The sequence below is a fragment of the Panthera leo genome, chromosome D2 (genome assembly GCF_018350215.1).
Source record: "Panthera leo isolate Ple1 chromosome D2, P.leo_Ple1_pat1.1, whole genome shotgun sequence".
Taxonomy (NCBI): Eukaryota; Metazoa; Chordata; class Mammalia; order Carnivora; family Felidae; genus Panthera; species Panthera leo.
Genome location: NC_056689.1, coordinates 30,413,610 through 30,428,638, shown reverse-complemented (window position 1 = coordinate 30,428,638; position 15,029 = coordinate 30,413,610). Strand labels below are relative to the sequence as shown.

The 15,029-nt window shown below is 54.7% G+C and overlaps 1 protein-coding gene across 1 annotated transcript in view; it reads right to left on the bottom strand.

The window, feature by feature from the left end:
- Nucleotides 1-429: 429 nt before the first annotated feature.
- COL13A1 (collagen type XIII alpha 1 chain) overlaps nucleotides 430-15,029 on the bottom strand; it is a 146,499-nt gene continuing 131,899 nt past the window's right edge. The window contains exons 36-41 of the mRNA XM_042908404.1: nucleotides 14,003-14,056; nucleotides 12,932-12,985; nucleotides 11,875-11,910; nucleotides 6,923-7,009; nucleotides 3,042-3,080; nucleotides 430-875 (exon numbers count right to left, since the gene is read on the bottom strand). Of these exons, the coding sequence (XP_042764338.1) occupies nucleotides 873-875; nucleotides 3,042-3,080; nucleotides 6,923-7,009; nucleotides 11,875-11,910; nucleotides 12,932-12,985; nucleotides 14,003-14,056 (273 nt within the window). The 3' untranslated portion in view covers nucleotides 430-872. The remainder of the gene's footprint in view (nucleotides 876-3,041; nucleotides 3,081-6,922; nucleotides 7,010-11,874; nucleotides 11,911-12,931; nucleotides 12,986-14,002; nucleotides 14,057-15,029) is intronic.

Below are 15,029 nucleotides of genomic sequence, written 5' to 3'. Positions count from 1 at the left end.
CAAGCTTTCCAGCTGCTAGTGGTGCGTGGGCCTTGCAAATCTGTGTCAAACGAAAGGCCACCAACAGCAGTAGCTGTGACTAATGACTGTCACTCAAAAGGAAGAAAAACACAAAATCATCAAAGACAAAAACAAAAAACAACAAAAAACCCCCCCAAGAAACCAAAAGCAGTAACAAATAGCCCTTTGGAGCCCTGGGGATCCTAGAGGGTTTCAGCACAAGTGAATCTGAGATGTTCACATGGCTCTAGAACGAACTTGGGATATCTTACAATAGACGTTGCTTCAGAGTCCCCTCCCTCCCTCTGTTGGACCTCACAGTTTCATACAGTTGCTGTCTACTTCTGAGGACCCCTGCTTCGGAACTTGCTGCTCTCACAAGAAAGAATGTATTTAATTTAATGATTGATCAGGATCAGGAATTGCCACGTTTAACTTTTTTTAATAATGAAAATCCGTAAGAGCTTAAAATATTCTTGGCAAAAACACCACCGATGTCCACATCCCCGTGAGTTCACACGTAAGCTAGCCAGCACCTTAGTGTTGGCCGGCCCCCTTCGGCACCAGAACACAATAATTTATTAAGCTTCAATACTTAATAAGTGTGCACAAATATCATGCAAACATATGCCCGTACTCACAAACAAAAAGTGTATTAGAGTCGTAGACGTATACAAAACATCTTGTAAACAAAAGGAAAGAGGTTGGCATTTTCTGTACAAAATATGCAAGGTTTTCTTTTTCTTTCTTTTTTTTTTAATAATAATCTGTAAGATGCATCATACTTCCGGCATTTTCAAAAAGTGAAAACTGTATAAAAATAAATACTCTATGTACAAACACACACACAGGCCAATCCCAGGTTAGAGGCATCACTGCAAAACAAAAACACACAAAACAACGTAGAGTTAGTGTCAGTGGGTCTGCGGGCGTCTACTTCCCTGGTGGGGAAGGAGTGTGCTCTCTGGAGGGCTGAGGGGGCAGCTCTGGAACAGGGCCCCGCGGCCCCCTGGGCGGAAGACCCCCGAGCTGTCTGCACCCCGAAAGAAGGCAGAGGCAGGGAATCACTTTCGCCTTCCTGTCACCCCCTTCCTGGCCACTAGAGGGCACTTGCTCTCTATGTGGCCTTTGGGGGCTTGGCAGTTGATGAATTACCGCATCGTCCGGGACTGAATTTCTGGTGTGGACCAACAGACAGGAGGCTTTCTAGTTACTTCCCCAAGACACCGTAGCTCTGGACAGTGGCTGTTCTCCCCCTGCCAACCTCAACCACTGCCGTCTCCTAACCATCAGCGGCAACCTTGAAGAAGGAAATCTTGGAAACACGTCATTTGACACGTCTCTTCCCTCCGCCGGTGGAGTTTTAACTAGGTCTCAAGGGACACACCAAAGGGACGAGGCATGGCTGGAGAGACGGATTCTCGGGGGGGCATCTCCCTTGAAGCTGAGCTTTTCCCTTCTCTGCTCAGGGATGCTTTGGGTACATGTACTTCACCTTGGGCCTGGCGTCTTGGTGGTTTCACTACCTTTAACTCAATCCCGTGAGCTAAGGAGATTCCGGGCATTTAGCACAGAGGAACCCTTCATCTCATTGTTAAGCGGGCCACTACTGTCCCTGAGACAGGGCTGGGTTAGCTACGCACAAACTCTTGGATAGGTTGGGTTCTCCAGCCCTTTTATTTTATTTTATTTTATTTTATTTTATTTTATTTTTAATTTATTAAAAAAAAATTTTTTTTTAACGTTTATTTATTTTTGAGGCAGAGAGAGAGCATGAACGGGGGAGGGGCAGAGAGAGAGGGAGACACAGAATCGGAAGCAGGCTCCAGGCTCTGAGCCATCAGCCCAGAGCCCGACGCGGGGCTCGAACTCACGGACCGCGAGATCGTGACCCGGGCTGAAGTCGGACGCTTAACCGACTGAGCCACCCAGGCGCCCCTCTCCAGCCCTCTTAGAAGGATAGACCAACACCTGGAGACCGCGTAGTGAGGGCTGTGAGAAGTCTCAGTGGGAGCCAGGTGGAGGGTGGCTGAGGAGGGAGGGTGGGCAGCATCGCGGCCGCCACCTCTGCCGAGGACCCGGGTGGGCTTCCGGATTAGTGACCTGATGGCTGTCATCAAGTCAGCACAGAGGAGCCCTGTGCTTTGGGGGCCCGGACTGAGCGGGGTGATTGGGTTCAGGAGCACAGCCCTGTGGTGTTAGACGGTGTTAATGATGCCAACGCCAAGGCTAGCGTGAGCAAATGAAAGCTCATTGCTGATGGGAATTCTGGGAGCTCAGGAGACGCTGGGCAGCAGGTCCCCCGTGTGCCAGCAGGAAGCTCTGGCAGCTTAAGTTCAAGGGGAAGGGTAGAGCGGTGAGCCGGTCAGTCTCTACGAGGAGGTACAGAAGCTAAGTGAGTTTATAGTTTAAGCAACTTAGATTCCCGACATCTGTATAAATGTCATCATGTGGCTTACCTGACCTCGCGTGAACGCTGCAAGAATAGCTGCCGATAACTAATTTTGAAACACGGTCTAGGGGCGCCTGGGTGGCTCAGTCGGTTAACTTTTGATTTCAGCTCAGCTCACAAAGATCCCAGGGTTGTGGGATCACCCTGAGTGTGGAGACCCTCTCTCTGTCCCTTTCCCCGTTCATGCCCTCCCTTTCTCTTTGTCTCTCTCTCTAAAACAAAACAAAACAAAAACAAAAACCCAAAACAAAAAAACCCCAAGGTCTAGTAGTCCTTGGAGGAAAGGTGCTGTAGAAATTAACCACATGAAGCATGAAGAGATCGGCTGTGGGGCCACATGGACCCGCCGCACGCTGGGGTCCTCGGATGCCTCAGAAAACATTTTTGAAGGTTCTCTAAGTGCGTGCAGTGAATGGGATGTGTAATGGGCACCCTGCCTTTGGGATCATTCCTTTCTCGACCCATGCCTTGCGGCCTCATCTGCAGAAAGGCCCAGCGTGGAAAGTGTGCGTGCATGATGTCACTTGAGAATGGAGCCCCAAGGACCCCTGTGTCCCCCGAGGCACCGCAAACCACCGGGCGGCCTTACCTTGTTCCAACAGCCCTGGACTGGTAAGCCATCTTCGCCCTGCGGGGAGGAAGGAAGGCAGGTGGCTCAGACTCTGGGACAGCCCGGCGAGCAGGCAGGACAGGGGAGCAAGGGCCGCAAACACTGTGGCAGCCCGCCTCTTGTCTATCCCTCTCCTCTGCTTCAGGGCAGAGCCTCCGAAATGGGTGGGAGGCAAGCCGGACTTCCCACTGACTAGGGTCACACGCAGTCACCGTGCAAGGCCAAGGGGGAGGCTGCCCTCGCCTGTGGGGTCAGCGAGCAGCGGTGACCTGAGTGTCCTGTTAGGAACAGCCCTCGGCCGCGCAGGTCTCTGCTCTGGCTGTACTGAATGCTAGGTGCTCACAGCTCAGTCATTCAGTGCTTGGAGGTCTGTTTCGTCCTCTGTGAAACCTGGGGAAGGTGCGGTTGTATGAGGTGATCACTAAGGTGTCCCCAGCTCTCCTATGATCTTAGTTTCCTCCCTTCCTGAGCAGCAGGAGGAAGAGATCTAGGCGGTTCCCATCCGATAATCAATAAGGAGGAGGGCGGGTTGCAAAGAGGCAAGCAACCTCATGGGAATCGCAACATGGTCTCGAGGTGCCTTCAGCAGGGCGACGCTGTCCTCGGGCTCAGCCTCAGCCGTTACTGGGAATTTGGGGCCGGGGGCGGAGATGAAGTGGAGGAGGGGGATCAACCGTGCCCCGTCTGTCCCCTTTGCCGGTGGCACCCACGGAGCACCTGTAGCCCCAGGACGTCCTGAGGCTTCTCCGGCCCTGATGTCCTGGCCCCCTCTGGCATACCCTGGGGGAATCTGGAAACTGTGAGACAAGGTGGGAGTGTGAGGCTGAACCGGGGCCTAGATCTGGTCTAGAATTGCAGCCCAGATCCTAGAATTCCACGCTCCAGGGCACAGAAGGATGGACACAGGGTTTCAGATGACTGGAGCAAGGGTTAGCCCAGAGGTGGTTGAATGGGAGCCCTCTGTGCCGCAGATCGATTTTATCCACCACGACAGGTACCTAAACCTCTCGCCTGGCAAGTAGCAGGCAGCCAGCCCGCCGCGGAGGGCAGAAGAAGCCTAGTTATCTCAAACTGAGATAGCTCCCCCTGCCCCCATGTCCACAACGACACAGGGCAGGGGACGGGAAAAGAGCCACGACAAGAAACAAGAAAGGGAAGATATGTACACTTCCCCAGCGAGATTCATAGACAAAGGACACATCGGTATGGGATGTTATTGCAGAAGATGCCGGTTTGCATTAAGGACCAAATAAAGATGACTTTCATTGTCCCCTCTGGGTCAGGGAGGGTCTGCAGGGGGAGGTGGTGCATTCCAGGGCTTCATGGGACACCTGCCCCCTTCCCCAGCCCGCCGTGGGGCGACACTTCACATGGACCCTGGAAGGGAGAGGAGCCTCCGCGGGGCCACGGCGGCATTCCCATTGGCACGTGATGGTGGCAGGGCGACAGAGGAGAGTGCGGCAGGCGGAGGGAGTGTGTGAGAGAGGAGCAGGGTGGCGCGGGCCAGCGCAACTCAAGGTACTCAGGCCACGGAAGGCACGTGGCCGAGAGGAGAGGCGCTCTGGGGGGACCGGGGTCCTATGGCTGCGTGCTCGGGGGTCATCAGGCCAGGCGGTGGGGAGGTGGGGGCAGTGAGCAGGGGCTTCAGCAGGGGGGTGGGGGGAAGGGGGAGCATGCTACCCTGCAGTCTTCTTTTGTGGTCTATACTGGTCCTAAAAAGTCCCTTCACGGGGCTCCGTGGTCACCTCTCAGGGGCACACAGCGTATTTTCCTACAACTTTTTCTCTTCTCTTCAGAGATAATTCTCGTGTGACCCCGGAGTGAGACGTGGGACCTGGAGCCCTCATCTCTTACTTGTCTGAAAATAGCTCCGCGCACTCTAGACCTCCTGGGGAAGTTTAGGAGAGCGGGAACCTCCTAAGCCAGTTGCCTTGGAGTGAGGTGCCGTCCATTTCTCCCCTTGCAGTGAGGTGAAAGGGTGGCTATGGGGCTAGAACGTCCCTGCCCGACAGACCCTGAGCCAGGTGTGAGCAGCACTGTGGCCACTCGGCCAGCACATGCGTGGGGAGGGTTCCTAAGTGCCTCCCTGTCTCCCCTCTTCCCTTCCTCAACTACATTCTCGACCTTTCCGTTCTCTTCCAGACTTGCCGGTGGTGGGTCATCTGCAGATGAAAGGGAGGGAAGCCAAGGGAGGGTTTTGTAGTGTTTCCCCAGGTTGAAGCAAAAAGGATGAATCGTTTAGTATCTAAAATCCTGACCTTGGACCATCCTTTAGTTCTGGTGGTAGCACCGGGGTAGCGACCCCAGAGCCGGCCCGGAAGAACGGGCAGAGTGGCCCCCTCTTCTAACTCAGTTCTAGAACTTCTCAGTCTACCCACGTTTATGAGCATGCCCGTCTGTCCCCGGCCACATCACAAGATGGCGGAGCGGGAAGGGGTGTGGGACTGGCTCAGGCATCTCATTCAAACGTTCCGCCTGGGGCTCAGCTGATGCTTGCTGAACCAACCGCAGTGTGTGAAGGAAGAGAAGTCACAGTTGCCAAGAACCTGTCCAGACGATCTCACCTTCCTGACTTTCTGCGGGCAGGTTTGGCTAGAAGCCCCTAGGAAGGGAGGGTCAGATGCGGGATGGCTCACATTAAGGGGATGCGCTTTTGCAGCAGCGGGAGGAAGAAGCCAAGAAAACATCTGGCAAGCTTTGCGTGCTCCAGGGGGCATGCTTGGAGGCCCTGAGGACCAGCCAGGGCAGGGTGACCCTTAGCGTCTACAGAGAGAAGGGGCAGGAAGTGGAGACTGAGTGGATGGGGCAGGAGGCGTGAGGAGGGCGGCTGGAGAGGCATGCGGGCAAGAACCACACACGTGGGGAAGCCTGAGTCGGCCATGCAGGCGAGGGAGGGTGATGCCATACCAATGGGCACGGGGCATCCAGTCCGTCCAGCCCTGGTAACCCCGGCTCCCCTTTCTCTCCTTTAAAACCTCGGTGTCCCTGTTCACAAAACCAACCACGATGATTATTTAGGTTGAGGCCGGCCAGCTCCGACTGTGGAGTGGAGAGGCCCAAGTCTTACCCCAGCCAGGATGCAGGGCCTTGAGGCATCTACGACGAGCAGGGCCCAAATCCCCGTTGATCCTCCTGTCCCAAATTCAACCTCTGCGCTCTCTTTGGCTGCCACGAGAGCTGAGCCGTGGCACATGTACAACCAGCCCCCTCCCCATTTAAAGACTCAATTGGAAACAGCGCAGATGAACTTCAAAGGTAGCGTAACATCGTTTTCAGAGCCTTCCAATGGATTGTGAAGGCACTTGAGAAGCCCGGCTGATGTGCCACAAATCGTTCCTCAGAAGCCTGTTTGGGGGTGCTTCCCTACTGGTTTTAGCTGGATGGCTAGTGGGCATCGGGAGGCTGTATATTAAGAGCCCCCTTTTTCCGGCCTTGTTCTACCCAGTCTGGGGTATAGATGGCCCCCGGGGGACATGAACCCGGGCGGTCTCCTGCATCCTGACAGAGGATCCCAAAACAGCTTGAACTGCTGGCCACAGAGGTGGCCGTGAAACGAAGAAGGCAAATGAGGGGCTCACAAACGCTACACCGGCTTCCAAAGCCATGCTGGAGCTCGCGGCCAAGGCCTGCTCCCCAAATCCCTTTCCTCCGGAGCGGGTTCTCATTTGCACACGTCCATTGTTCTACAGCTTTGAAGGAAAGGGATTCAGCCAGAATGACTGCAGCTGTGGTTTGAAGGCAAAGCCAACAGCAGGCAGAGTTTCCCTGGCCGAGTGAGCAGATATTTGCCTTCTTGGTTTCAAACTTGGCAAACCTCAAGGAACACACCAGAACAATGCGAGTGATAAATGAAGACATACCAACGGGCAGGGGGCGTCTAATCCAGGCGCTCCTTGGTCTCCCTTATCCCCTTTAGGCCCTCTAGAGCCTTTCTTCCCCCTCTCCCCCTGTAAATAATGGTTTAGTCCGAGAGAAAAAAATAACATCAAAACTTTAGGATCATTCCCGTGTTAAGGTTAGAAACAGAAAAAGAAAAAAAGAAAAATCAAAGAGGGAAAATACCGTCTCTTAATTAGGATCTTCTTCCCAGTAGGATTTGAGGCCAGCACCCATCCTTACTCCTCTAGAAACTGGAGACTTTGGTTCAGGCAGGTGGGCAGGGGAGGAAACTGAGGCCCGGGGACAGGGAGCAGTGGGGCTCAAAGCTGGAAGTGGAGGGAAGTGTCGATGGAATCTATCTGTGGCCAGCGTTGCTAACACCGAGCCCAGAGCGGTCTGTGATGAACAGAGGACCCACTTCCTTCTCTTCGAGGGTCCATTTTTGAAAGGCTTTGACATGGCAACTTTTGTCCCAATTGGTTTTCATCCCTTTGATATTCTATTAGGAGGCAAGATGATTTTATCTAGAACCCTGGGATATGTGTGCGTGTTTGTGTGCGTGTGTGTGCACATGCGTGTGTGTGAGCGTGTGAAGATGTGCTTGGGCATGCGTGTACAAGTGTGTGCGTGTACGATTGTGTGCTTGCACATGAGTGTACAAGCGTCCATGTGTACGTGTGTGTCCGGGGCTCGTGGTGGCTCCTGGTTCTCAGTGAGGTCCTCTCATTGTACGTGTGTCTCTGGCCCGTCCTGGTCCGGATCATAGGCAGCTATTTGTATATTGACAGGTTGGTTCAAGGAGCTCATTTGTTTCTGCAAAACTTCCCTAAGCATCCTCTTTCTAAATCGAACCCCACTTTGTATGCGTCAGGATCACTCTCCATTTAAAAAGGGGCAATGGGGAGTTCTTTAATGAATTTGAGTTTGGATTTTCACATGTTGGGTTTCCTTACGAAGGGGCCGAGTGTGCCCGTGGGGAGCCTTCTTGGGAACGGGTCTCCTCGGCCGCAGAAGGCCGATGGCGTAATGCCTGGGGGCTTCCACTGTGCTCCCCGAGGTGGACAAGACCTCGAAGGCAGGCAGCGCGGGATCAGAGCAAAGGCTTGGAGCCAGAGCGCGTTCTGCCTATTACTAGCAACGTGTCTTGGGGAAGTTACTCGACCTCTCTGAGCCTGTAGAACGTGGATAATATGACCTGCTTCAAAACTTTGGTGTGATGACTTTGTGCACGGTAAGTGCTTAATACTGACACATGGCACGTGCTCAGCCGGTGAGAGTTGCCGCACAATGATGCCAATGACGATTGTTACTTCTTGTTGGCCAGTGTTGGAGCCGAGGCTCCGGACACGATCCTGTCACGTCTACTGTGTTCCTGCAGTGGAAGGCTGCCAGGTTCCTCGGAGGGAGGCAAAGGACGAGAATAGTTTTTATGTTTCCCCGAATCTTTGGAAAGTCCGCCCATTTCTTGATTCCAGGGGTTCCCTGTGATGGCCAGTGCACTGGTCTGAGTGGGTTTTCTGAAGTGCAAATCCTCACTTGGAAAATGCTGTGTTTAGGAGGGAACGTGTATATGCGCGTTAGGTGTGACTGTGTTGGCCCTGAGCTCTGCCCACCAGTGAGAACGTGATGGTGTGAACTGTCCCCGAGCAGTGGACAAGCAAAACCACCGGCTGCTTGGATGGGAAGCCCACGGTCAACTTTCTCAGCAATGTGGTCCCCTATTCACCTTGGGTCCGGTCAGTGTAAAAGTAAACACAGTTTCCCATGTTCAGAGGGTGGGCAAAGCTCCTGAGGGGTGGGCGGGGGTGGGGTTCCAGGGCCCTGATGATTCGCCTCTGGGCAACAGAGGGTCGGCGGTGGTCCTGACTTTCCAGGTGGGCAGCTTGCACCACGGGGCGCCATGTTCTAAGGGCCCAGGAAATGGCTTTACAGTGGACGCCCTCTGGAGACAGTAGAGTACTAGCTTTACCTACATTTTCCCTGACTCCCACCCCCAAAGAGTGACAAAAAGAGGCCCTGGCAAAGAGGGGGTTCTAGGTGGGGAAAGGGCAAGTTAAAGTCGAGGAGCAGAGGCTTCTGTAAAATATAGGGATGCATGAATTGACCTTAGAAGACATAAATTGCAGCTGGGAGAGTGGAAAGAAAAGGATGAGGGGTATGGGGTTATGGTAATGGGGTGAACGTGTTGGGCGGGGGGAGAGATATCGAAGGAGTGAAGGAAGGAAGTGTCCAGCCTGGGCCAAAAGAGATAATGGAGGAAGGAGAGGGAAGGAGGCAAGGGGACCTGGGGGAGCAGGCCGCTCGCATGCACAAGCACATGCACACCCAGACGGCGTGTCTCGCAGTGACCGCAGCCTCCCCGCGTGCACGCAGACCTTCCGGCTGGCTGGCTGGCAGGCAGTCCCACCGCGGCACCCAATTTTCCTGACGCCAGATTGCCAAATTCGTGCCACCCTTTATCTTGTGACCGCCTTTTTCATCCTAAACGTGGCTCCTGGGCCCAATGCACGAGGCCGCTAAAGGCCGAGAAGAGTACCGTCTCTTGCGACAAGGACAGAACATTCTTTCCATTGCCCTGTGTGTCCCCCTTAGGAAAGTGCCTGTTTGGGGCTCTGGGCCTTGCCGGCTACTGCAAGGACCTTCTTCCTTCCACGAACAGGAAAGAGGCTCCAAGGCCGTTGCCTGGTGGGACACAGGCAAGCCTAGTTTTAAGATGGCGCCTTGGTTCACCATAAGACAGAACAACAGGCTTTCGGTGCAGCGACCGGGGGCCTCTCGGAGGCCCAGGCATGACGTGTGGTGAAGTCTGAGAGCTACCTCAGGTAGCCACCCTCTCCTACCGGGTGGGGGCAGGGCTTGGAACACCTGCAGCTTCACCTTCATGAGCAACAGTGGAGCTTCTAACTAGAATGTCATCTAAGCCCCTCTGGGCTTTTCCCTTGACCAAAGTGTCAATACTCTTGAGCTTCAAGCCTAAGGGAAAAAAACTGTCCATGGCAAAGCATTGACTGTGCTTGGAACTTCCTTTGTTTTGAAAGCTTTATCACCAAGCCCTTACATCTCTCCCCAAAGGTCCATTAGGGCCTGGGGTAGAAAGAGGTCTGTCTGAGGAGGTGAGATGTAGGGGGAACTCTTCCAGCACATTCTGGCATCCTGAGAGTCAGATCTCTTGAATAGAGGACACAAGCTGTTCCTTGATTCAGAGACCCGCTCTTCGGAATAAGTCAGTTGTCCGGTACGGTATGCTCGAAAGCGGGCTTGTGCAACTTGACCGTTTGCCGGACTTGACTTTTACTAAGTGGCATATTGCTAATTTATGGGTGGGGCAGGGGAAAGTGTGTAAAACTTTTAGCTAGGAAGGAGTCGTGGAGAAGAAATATTCTCCCGTGGATTCCTGGGACCTCACTGGCGCATTCAGCAACCCCAGTCCCTTACATCAGCACCTCCAGTTTCCTGCCACCCCTCCAGCTGGGACAAGGGCATCTTTCTGCCTGTCTCCACGTCTAGGGCAACATGGTCGCTGCCACTGGGGACTGGCTTTGCAGCCTCCAAATGGCTCACTGCCTCAAGCCAACTGGAAAAGTCTTAAGAAATAGTTCAAAAAGTATTAATTGAGTATGACAAAGACAACCAGAGCACTGTAGAAATAAATTAGAAAGGGAATTAGTGTGCCAGCTAAGAGGTGGAATGATCAATTTTTTTGGTGGTCACAGTCAGGAAGGTGGGCTTCCCAGCCTGCCTGAACAGCCAGCACATTTTTGGAAGTAGGTCTGTTTCTTCCGGTGGTTTCTAGACTTGGTTTTCCACGGACAGTTTAGTAGGGGCCCCTCTGCCTGCTTCCTCTTACTTATAGAGGCCACAGAACAAATTGAGTTGCTTTTGACCTGCTGCCAGAAAGGACAATTTAGGGATAGAAGGAGTTCAGTAAATACACCTTAAGTTGAAATGACAGGATATAAGATATAAGCAAGATATAAGCATACAGATTCTGGCACTTTCTAGCCATGAACACGGTTATCAGTGCTCGAAGATCAGCCAGAAGACCAGGGGTTGAAAGCTATCTGCTGTGCCTCTGTCTGCGTGAGCTCAGTATATTTTGTCGTGATTCTGGCCTGTTCTCCATCTGTTCCCCCACTCATTCTTGTCTACCTCTAAGACCCTTGGATATTATGACCCACTAGAAGATGCACTTGGGCCTCTAAGAGCTGTGTGCCACACTCCGAGAACCACTGGGAGGAAACAGCAGATGAGACGTTCTATGAAGGGACCCGGTGGTCATCTCTCGGTCGGGTGTAGTTAAATGGTCCCTGCTGGGCCCAGAGGCGTCTTGTGTCATCCACTGTGTACCACCATATGGCCATGGGTGCTGTGGACATTCAATAATTGTGTCCTGCTGATGACGGCAGAAACCAAAGGGACAGCAGAGGACCTCGGGAGGTGCAATTCATTTCATGGTCCTGCTGACTTTTTCCAAGAGAAATAATGGCTGTGATGATTTTTTAAAGGGTTGGCTGCTTACAACAGCTGTCTGCTTGCGCTTGGAACTGGAATTTATTTCTTTCTCACCAGTGGCCTGGGATGCCTGGCGAAACTAAGTTTCAGAAAATACCATTTAGGGGTCCATTATCAGGGCACCCTAGGGAGAGCTGGGCACGTGACTCCCGTTGCTGGATGGCAATGCTAATCTGATGGCCACCCTGGGATTCAGTCTCCCCTTGTCTTGTGGAAAAATCCATGCTTCTATTTCAGGATTAGGCCTCAGGCTGCCTGCGTGCTACACAGTGAGCCCCTCACTATAAAGCCTTTTAATTCAGGATGATTTGCCAGGAAAAACTGTATCTGCCAATGGTGGGTCAGGAATCCCCAATTGATCATTCCACCACATCATGAAGACATTAGTAAGCAGAGCCAGAGTGCAAAGGCTCAGACTCACCCGGTTTCCTTTGTCCCCGGGTGGTCCATGTAAACCCTGTAATAAATCGCACAAATGAAGACACGTTAATGAGAAAAGGCAGGATGGCCATCCCGTCCTTCCTTCCAGGATCATAAAGGTCTTCACTGATGTCTGATTCATCAGAGACAGGCTTAATTATCCCCATTTTACAGAAGGGGGACAAAGGGGCTTGACCTAGAGACAAATAATGAGTTATGGGCAAAGCCAAGAACAGGGTCCTGGTTTTCTCTCGCTGCAGCCGAGGCCCCGGGCCGGTGGCTCTATTCTTCTAGCTCACTCGTGCTAATGAGTGCCAGGTGCTGAGGACACGGCCTGGACACAGAGAGCTCTCCTGGCAGAAGAGGTGTTTGCATGGCTCTCCTGCCAGGCTCTTGCTAGATAAATGACCCCAAAGCTGCTCATACCCTCTTTTCAAGGTACAGGCTGTTCTCCATTGTCTTTAGCTAGGGGAACGGCACAAGGCAAGGACCGGCCAGGGTTAGCCCGAGCAAAGCTGCCTGGGCATGGAACTGGTGAACAGATGTACCACCTCCCACCTTCCAGTGGGTGGGAAACAAAGGTCCTGGCTCTCTTGGGCGACCAACTTTTATAACAACCCAACGGGAAAATCTGCCGTAATTGGGAAGGCTGTCTCTTGGGAGAGCCGCCCCTCTCGTGAAACCTCTCCCTCTGGCATTACTATGATACGGATTTGATTCTGCCCCTCCTCGACGGCAGGGGCCGCTGACACATTCGTCTGTGAGGCCCCCACTGCACGGAACACAGAGGCTTGCAGCGGGAGGGGCTCGTACGTGTTTGCCTCATGCCTGAGGACCTGAGGCCCAACAGGGGCCACGCGTCCCAAGCACTGCCTCGAGCAGTGCCCAGCAGGGAAGTTCCACGGCCAGTTGGCTGTTGGCAGCCTCCGCTGTCACAGAAATCAGCGTTCTGGCTTAGCTCTGGATGTCTGCTCCGGGCTCTGGGTTTTCTGTTGTGACGATGGCTCTGTTGGGGGTAGGGATAGGCGGAGAGAAACTTCCCGTCCCGCAACACTTACAGGAAGCCCAGCCGCTCCTGATGGTCCTGTCATCCCAAGGTCTCCTTTGCTGCCCTGAAACAGGAGAGAGAAACCCATGAGCCCTCCCTGACGGGGCAACAACCTTCCATCAACCGTTTTCTGTTTTTGTGTGAAACCCAGGAAACCTCTCCAGTCCCCTCAAAGAGCTGTCACTGCAAAGCAAGGGCTGAGCGGAGGGCTTGACTGATGTGGACTGTGCCTCGGCACCTCCCTCCCTCCAGCAGAGCCCATCCCCCGAGGCCCTCTGGAAAAACCGGACACTGTCCTGAAGGTAGTTGCTGGCCCTCAAGCAGAAGCTGGGGAGGGGAACAAGGAGCAGGACATGAGCATGGAGAGCGAAGGTGGGGAAGAGGCAAAGAGCTTTGATTTCTTCTTTGAAGCCACAACTGTCCCCTCTGAGAGCAGCCATCCTGGTTCCCAAATCGGCTGTGATCTCAGGGAAGCCTGTGACCTAGGGAGGAGGTCTAGTGTCCCAGCGGCTCTCCGGTGACCCGCCCCGCGCGGGCCTGGTTGGGGAAGAGCTGACGGACGGGACGGGCAGCCCTCCTCGTCCCCTGAGCCGAGCCCCCCACCGGCACCGCACATGCCCACTCCCCGGGCTGCGGCTGGGAGACGTGACTGTGGGAGCTGGCCTAACGCCCGTCCTCCTGACTGCCAGGATTTTCTTATGCCACCTGGCACTCCGTTCTATGCTGTCTTCCTCAATCATACAGGGTTTAGGTGTGTCTGGTCCCAGCAGCACCGGGGACCTTGCCAGACTGAGCCTGTGACTAATGCCAGGTGACTAGGAGCCCAGCACGGGAAGCTGTCCGTCTGTCCACTCACAGCTATAAAGTGAGCAACCCAGGCCGGCCGGCTCCCCCACGGGCTGCTGTGAGGGTCACTGGGAGAGGACAAGGAGGTCCCTGCTGCTCCAGGAGGAATGGGTGGGGGCTAAGGACCCGCGGCTGAGCCCGGGCCGGGGCGCTGGCCCCCTCCTGGTGTTCACATTCACTGCCCCTGGTGTGCAGACCACCCCCCTGTGTGTGTGCAGGGTTCCCGAGCACTCACCCTCTCACCCTTTGGTCCCGCTGGGCCTGGAACTCCGACTGGTCCTGGAGTACCCTGGGGAGGCGAAAGAAAGCAGACGTGAGGGGGCCGGTGCCAGGGGGAGCCCCGGGAGCCCCGCCCGGCACTGGAGATGAGCAAGGTCCAGAGGCCCATTTTCAGGGTTGGCGAGGCCAGGCTCGTTCAGGGCAGTCATTCGACTGGGGCGGGTTCCTGTTTGGGTGGGGGGCCTCGGGGAGAGAGGCGTCCCCCTGCCTCAGAGCCAGATTTGAGGGGGGAAACCCTTTCGCTTCACCACCAAGCTTGCCAAGGCTGAAAACGGTAGAACTGTTGCTTAGTTTGCTCCCTGAAGCGCTTGGGAGGGGTGGGTGCCATCCCCGGGGTGGGGGCGCGGGCTGGCACCTGCTTGCCGTCGCAGCTCCACATGCAGCGGGAGGTGCTTCATGCCACAGAGACCGATGCAGACGCACATACAGAGGCAGGCGCGGGAGGGTCGTTCAGCCACCGCTTAGCCCACCCGCCCCACCGCCCCGGCCTCCCGCCTCCGGCCGGGCCTCTGCACCCGCTCCCAGGCCCCGCGGGGCAGGCTGCACCGGACAGTGAAGCAGTGTGCCTTGGACGGGTGCCAGCGCTGGCCTGGCCGGGAGATGTGTCCTGCTGGCTCCCGAATCGGGGCTGCCGGGGGGTGGGGGCGGGGCTGGCTGTGACACAATTATCTTCGCCAGTTTCCACCCGGACTGGACGAAGTGTGCATCTCAGAGCTTTCCTGTTGCTCGGCCTCGGTGTTTAGATTTCCTGCTCAGACAGGGACTTGAGGACGAGGGGCTGGCCTGTGGGGGGCTTTCTGGGGCACAAGCCAGTGGGGGAAACGCTGACTGACCTCACGCAGAAAAGAAAAAGAGCGCTAAGACATTCTCGGTGCCCCCTTTGCAACTACGGGGGGAGGACTGGGCAGGTGGCACAAGAGCGCGTCAAAAATGAAGGAGGCCCGATCAGGCTCAGAATGGCACTCCAGAGTCCCTGGCCTCAA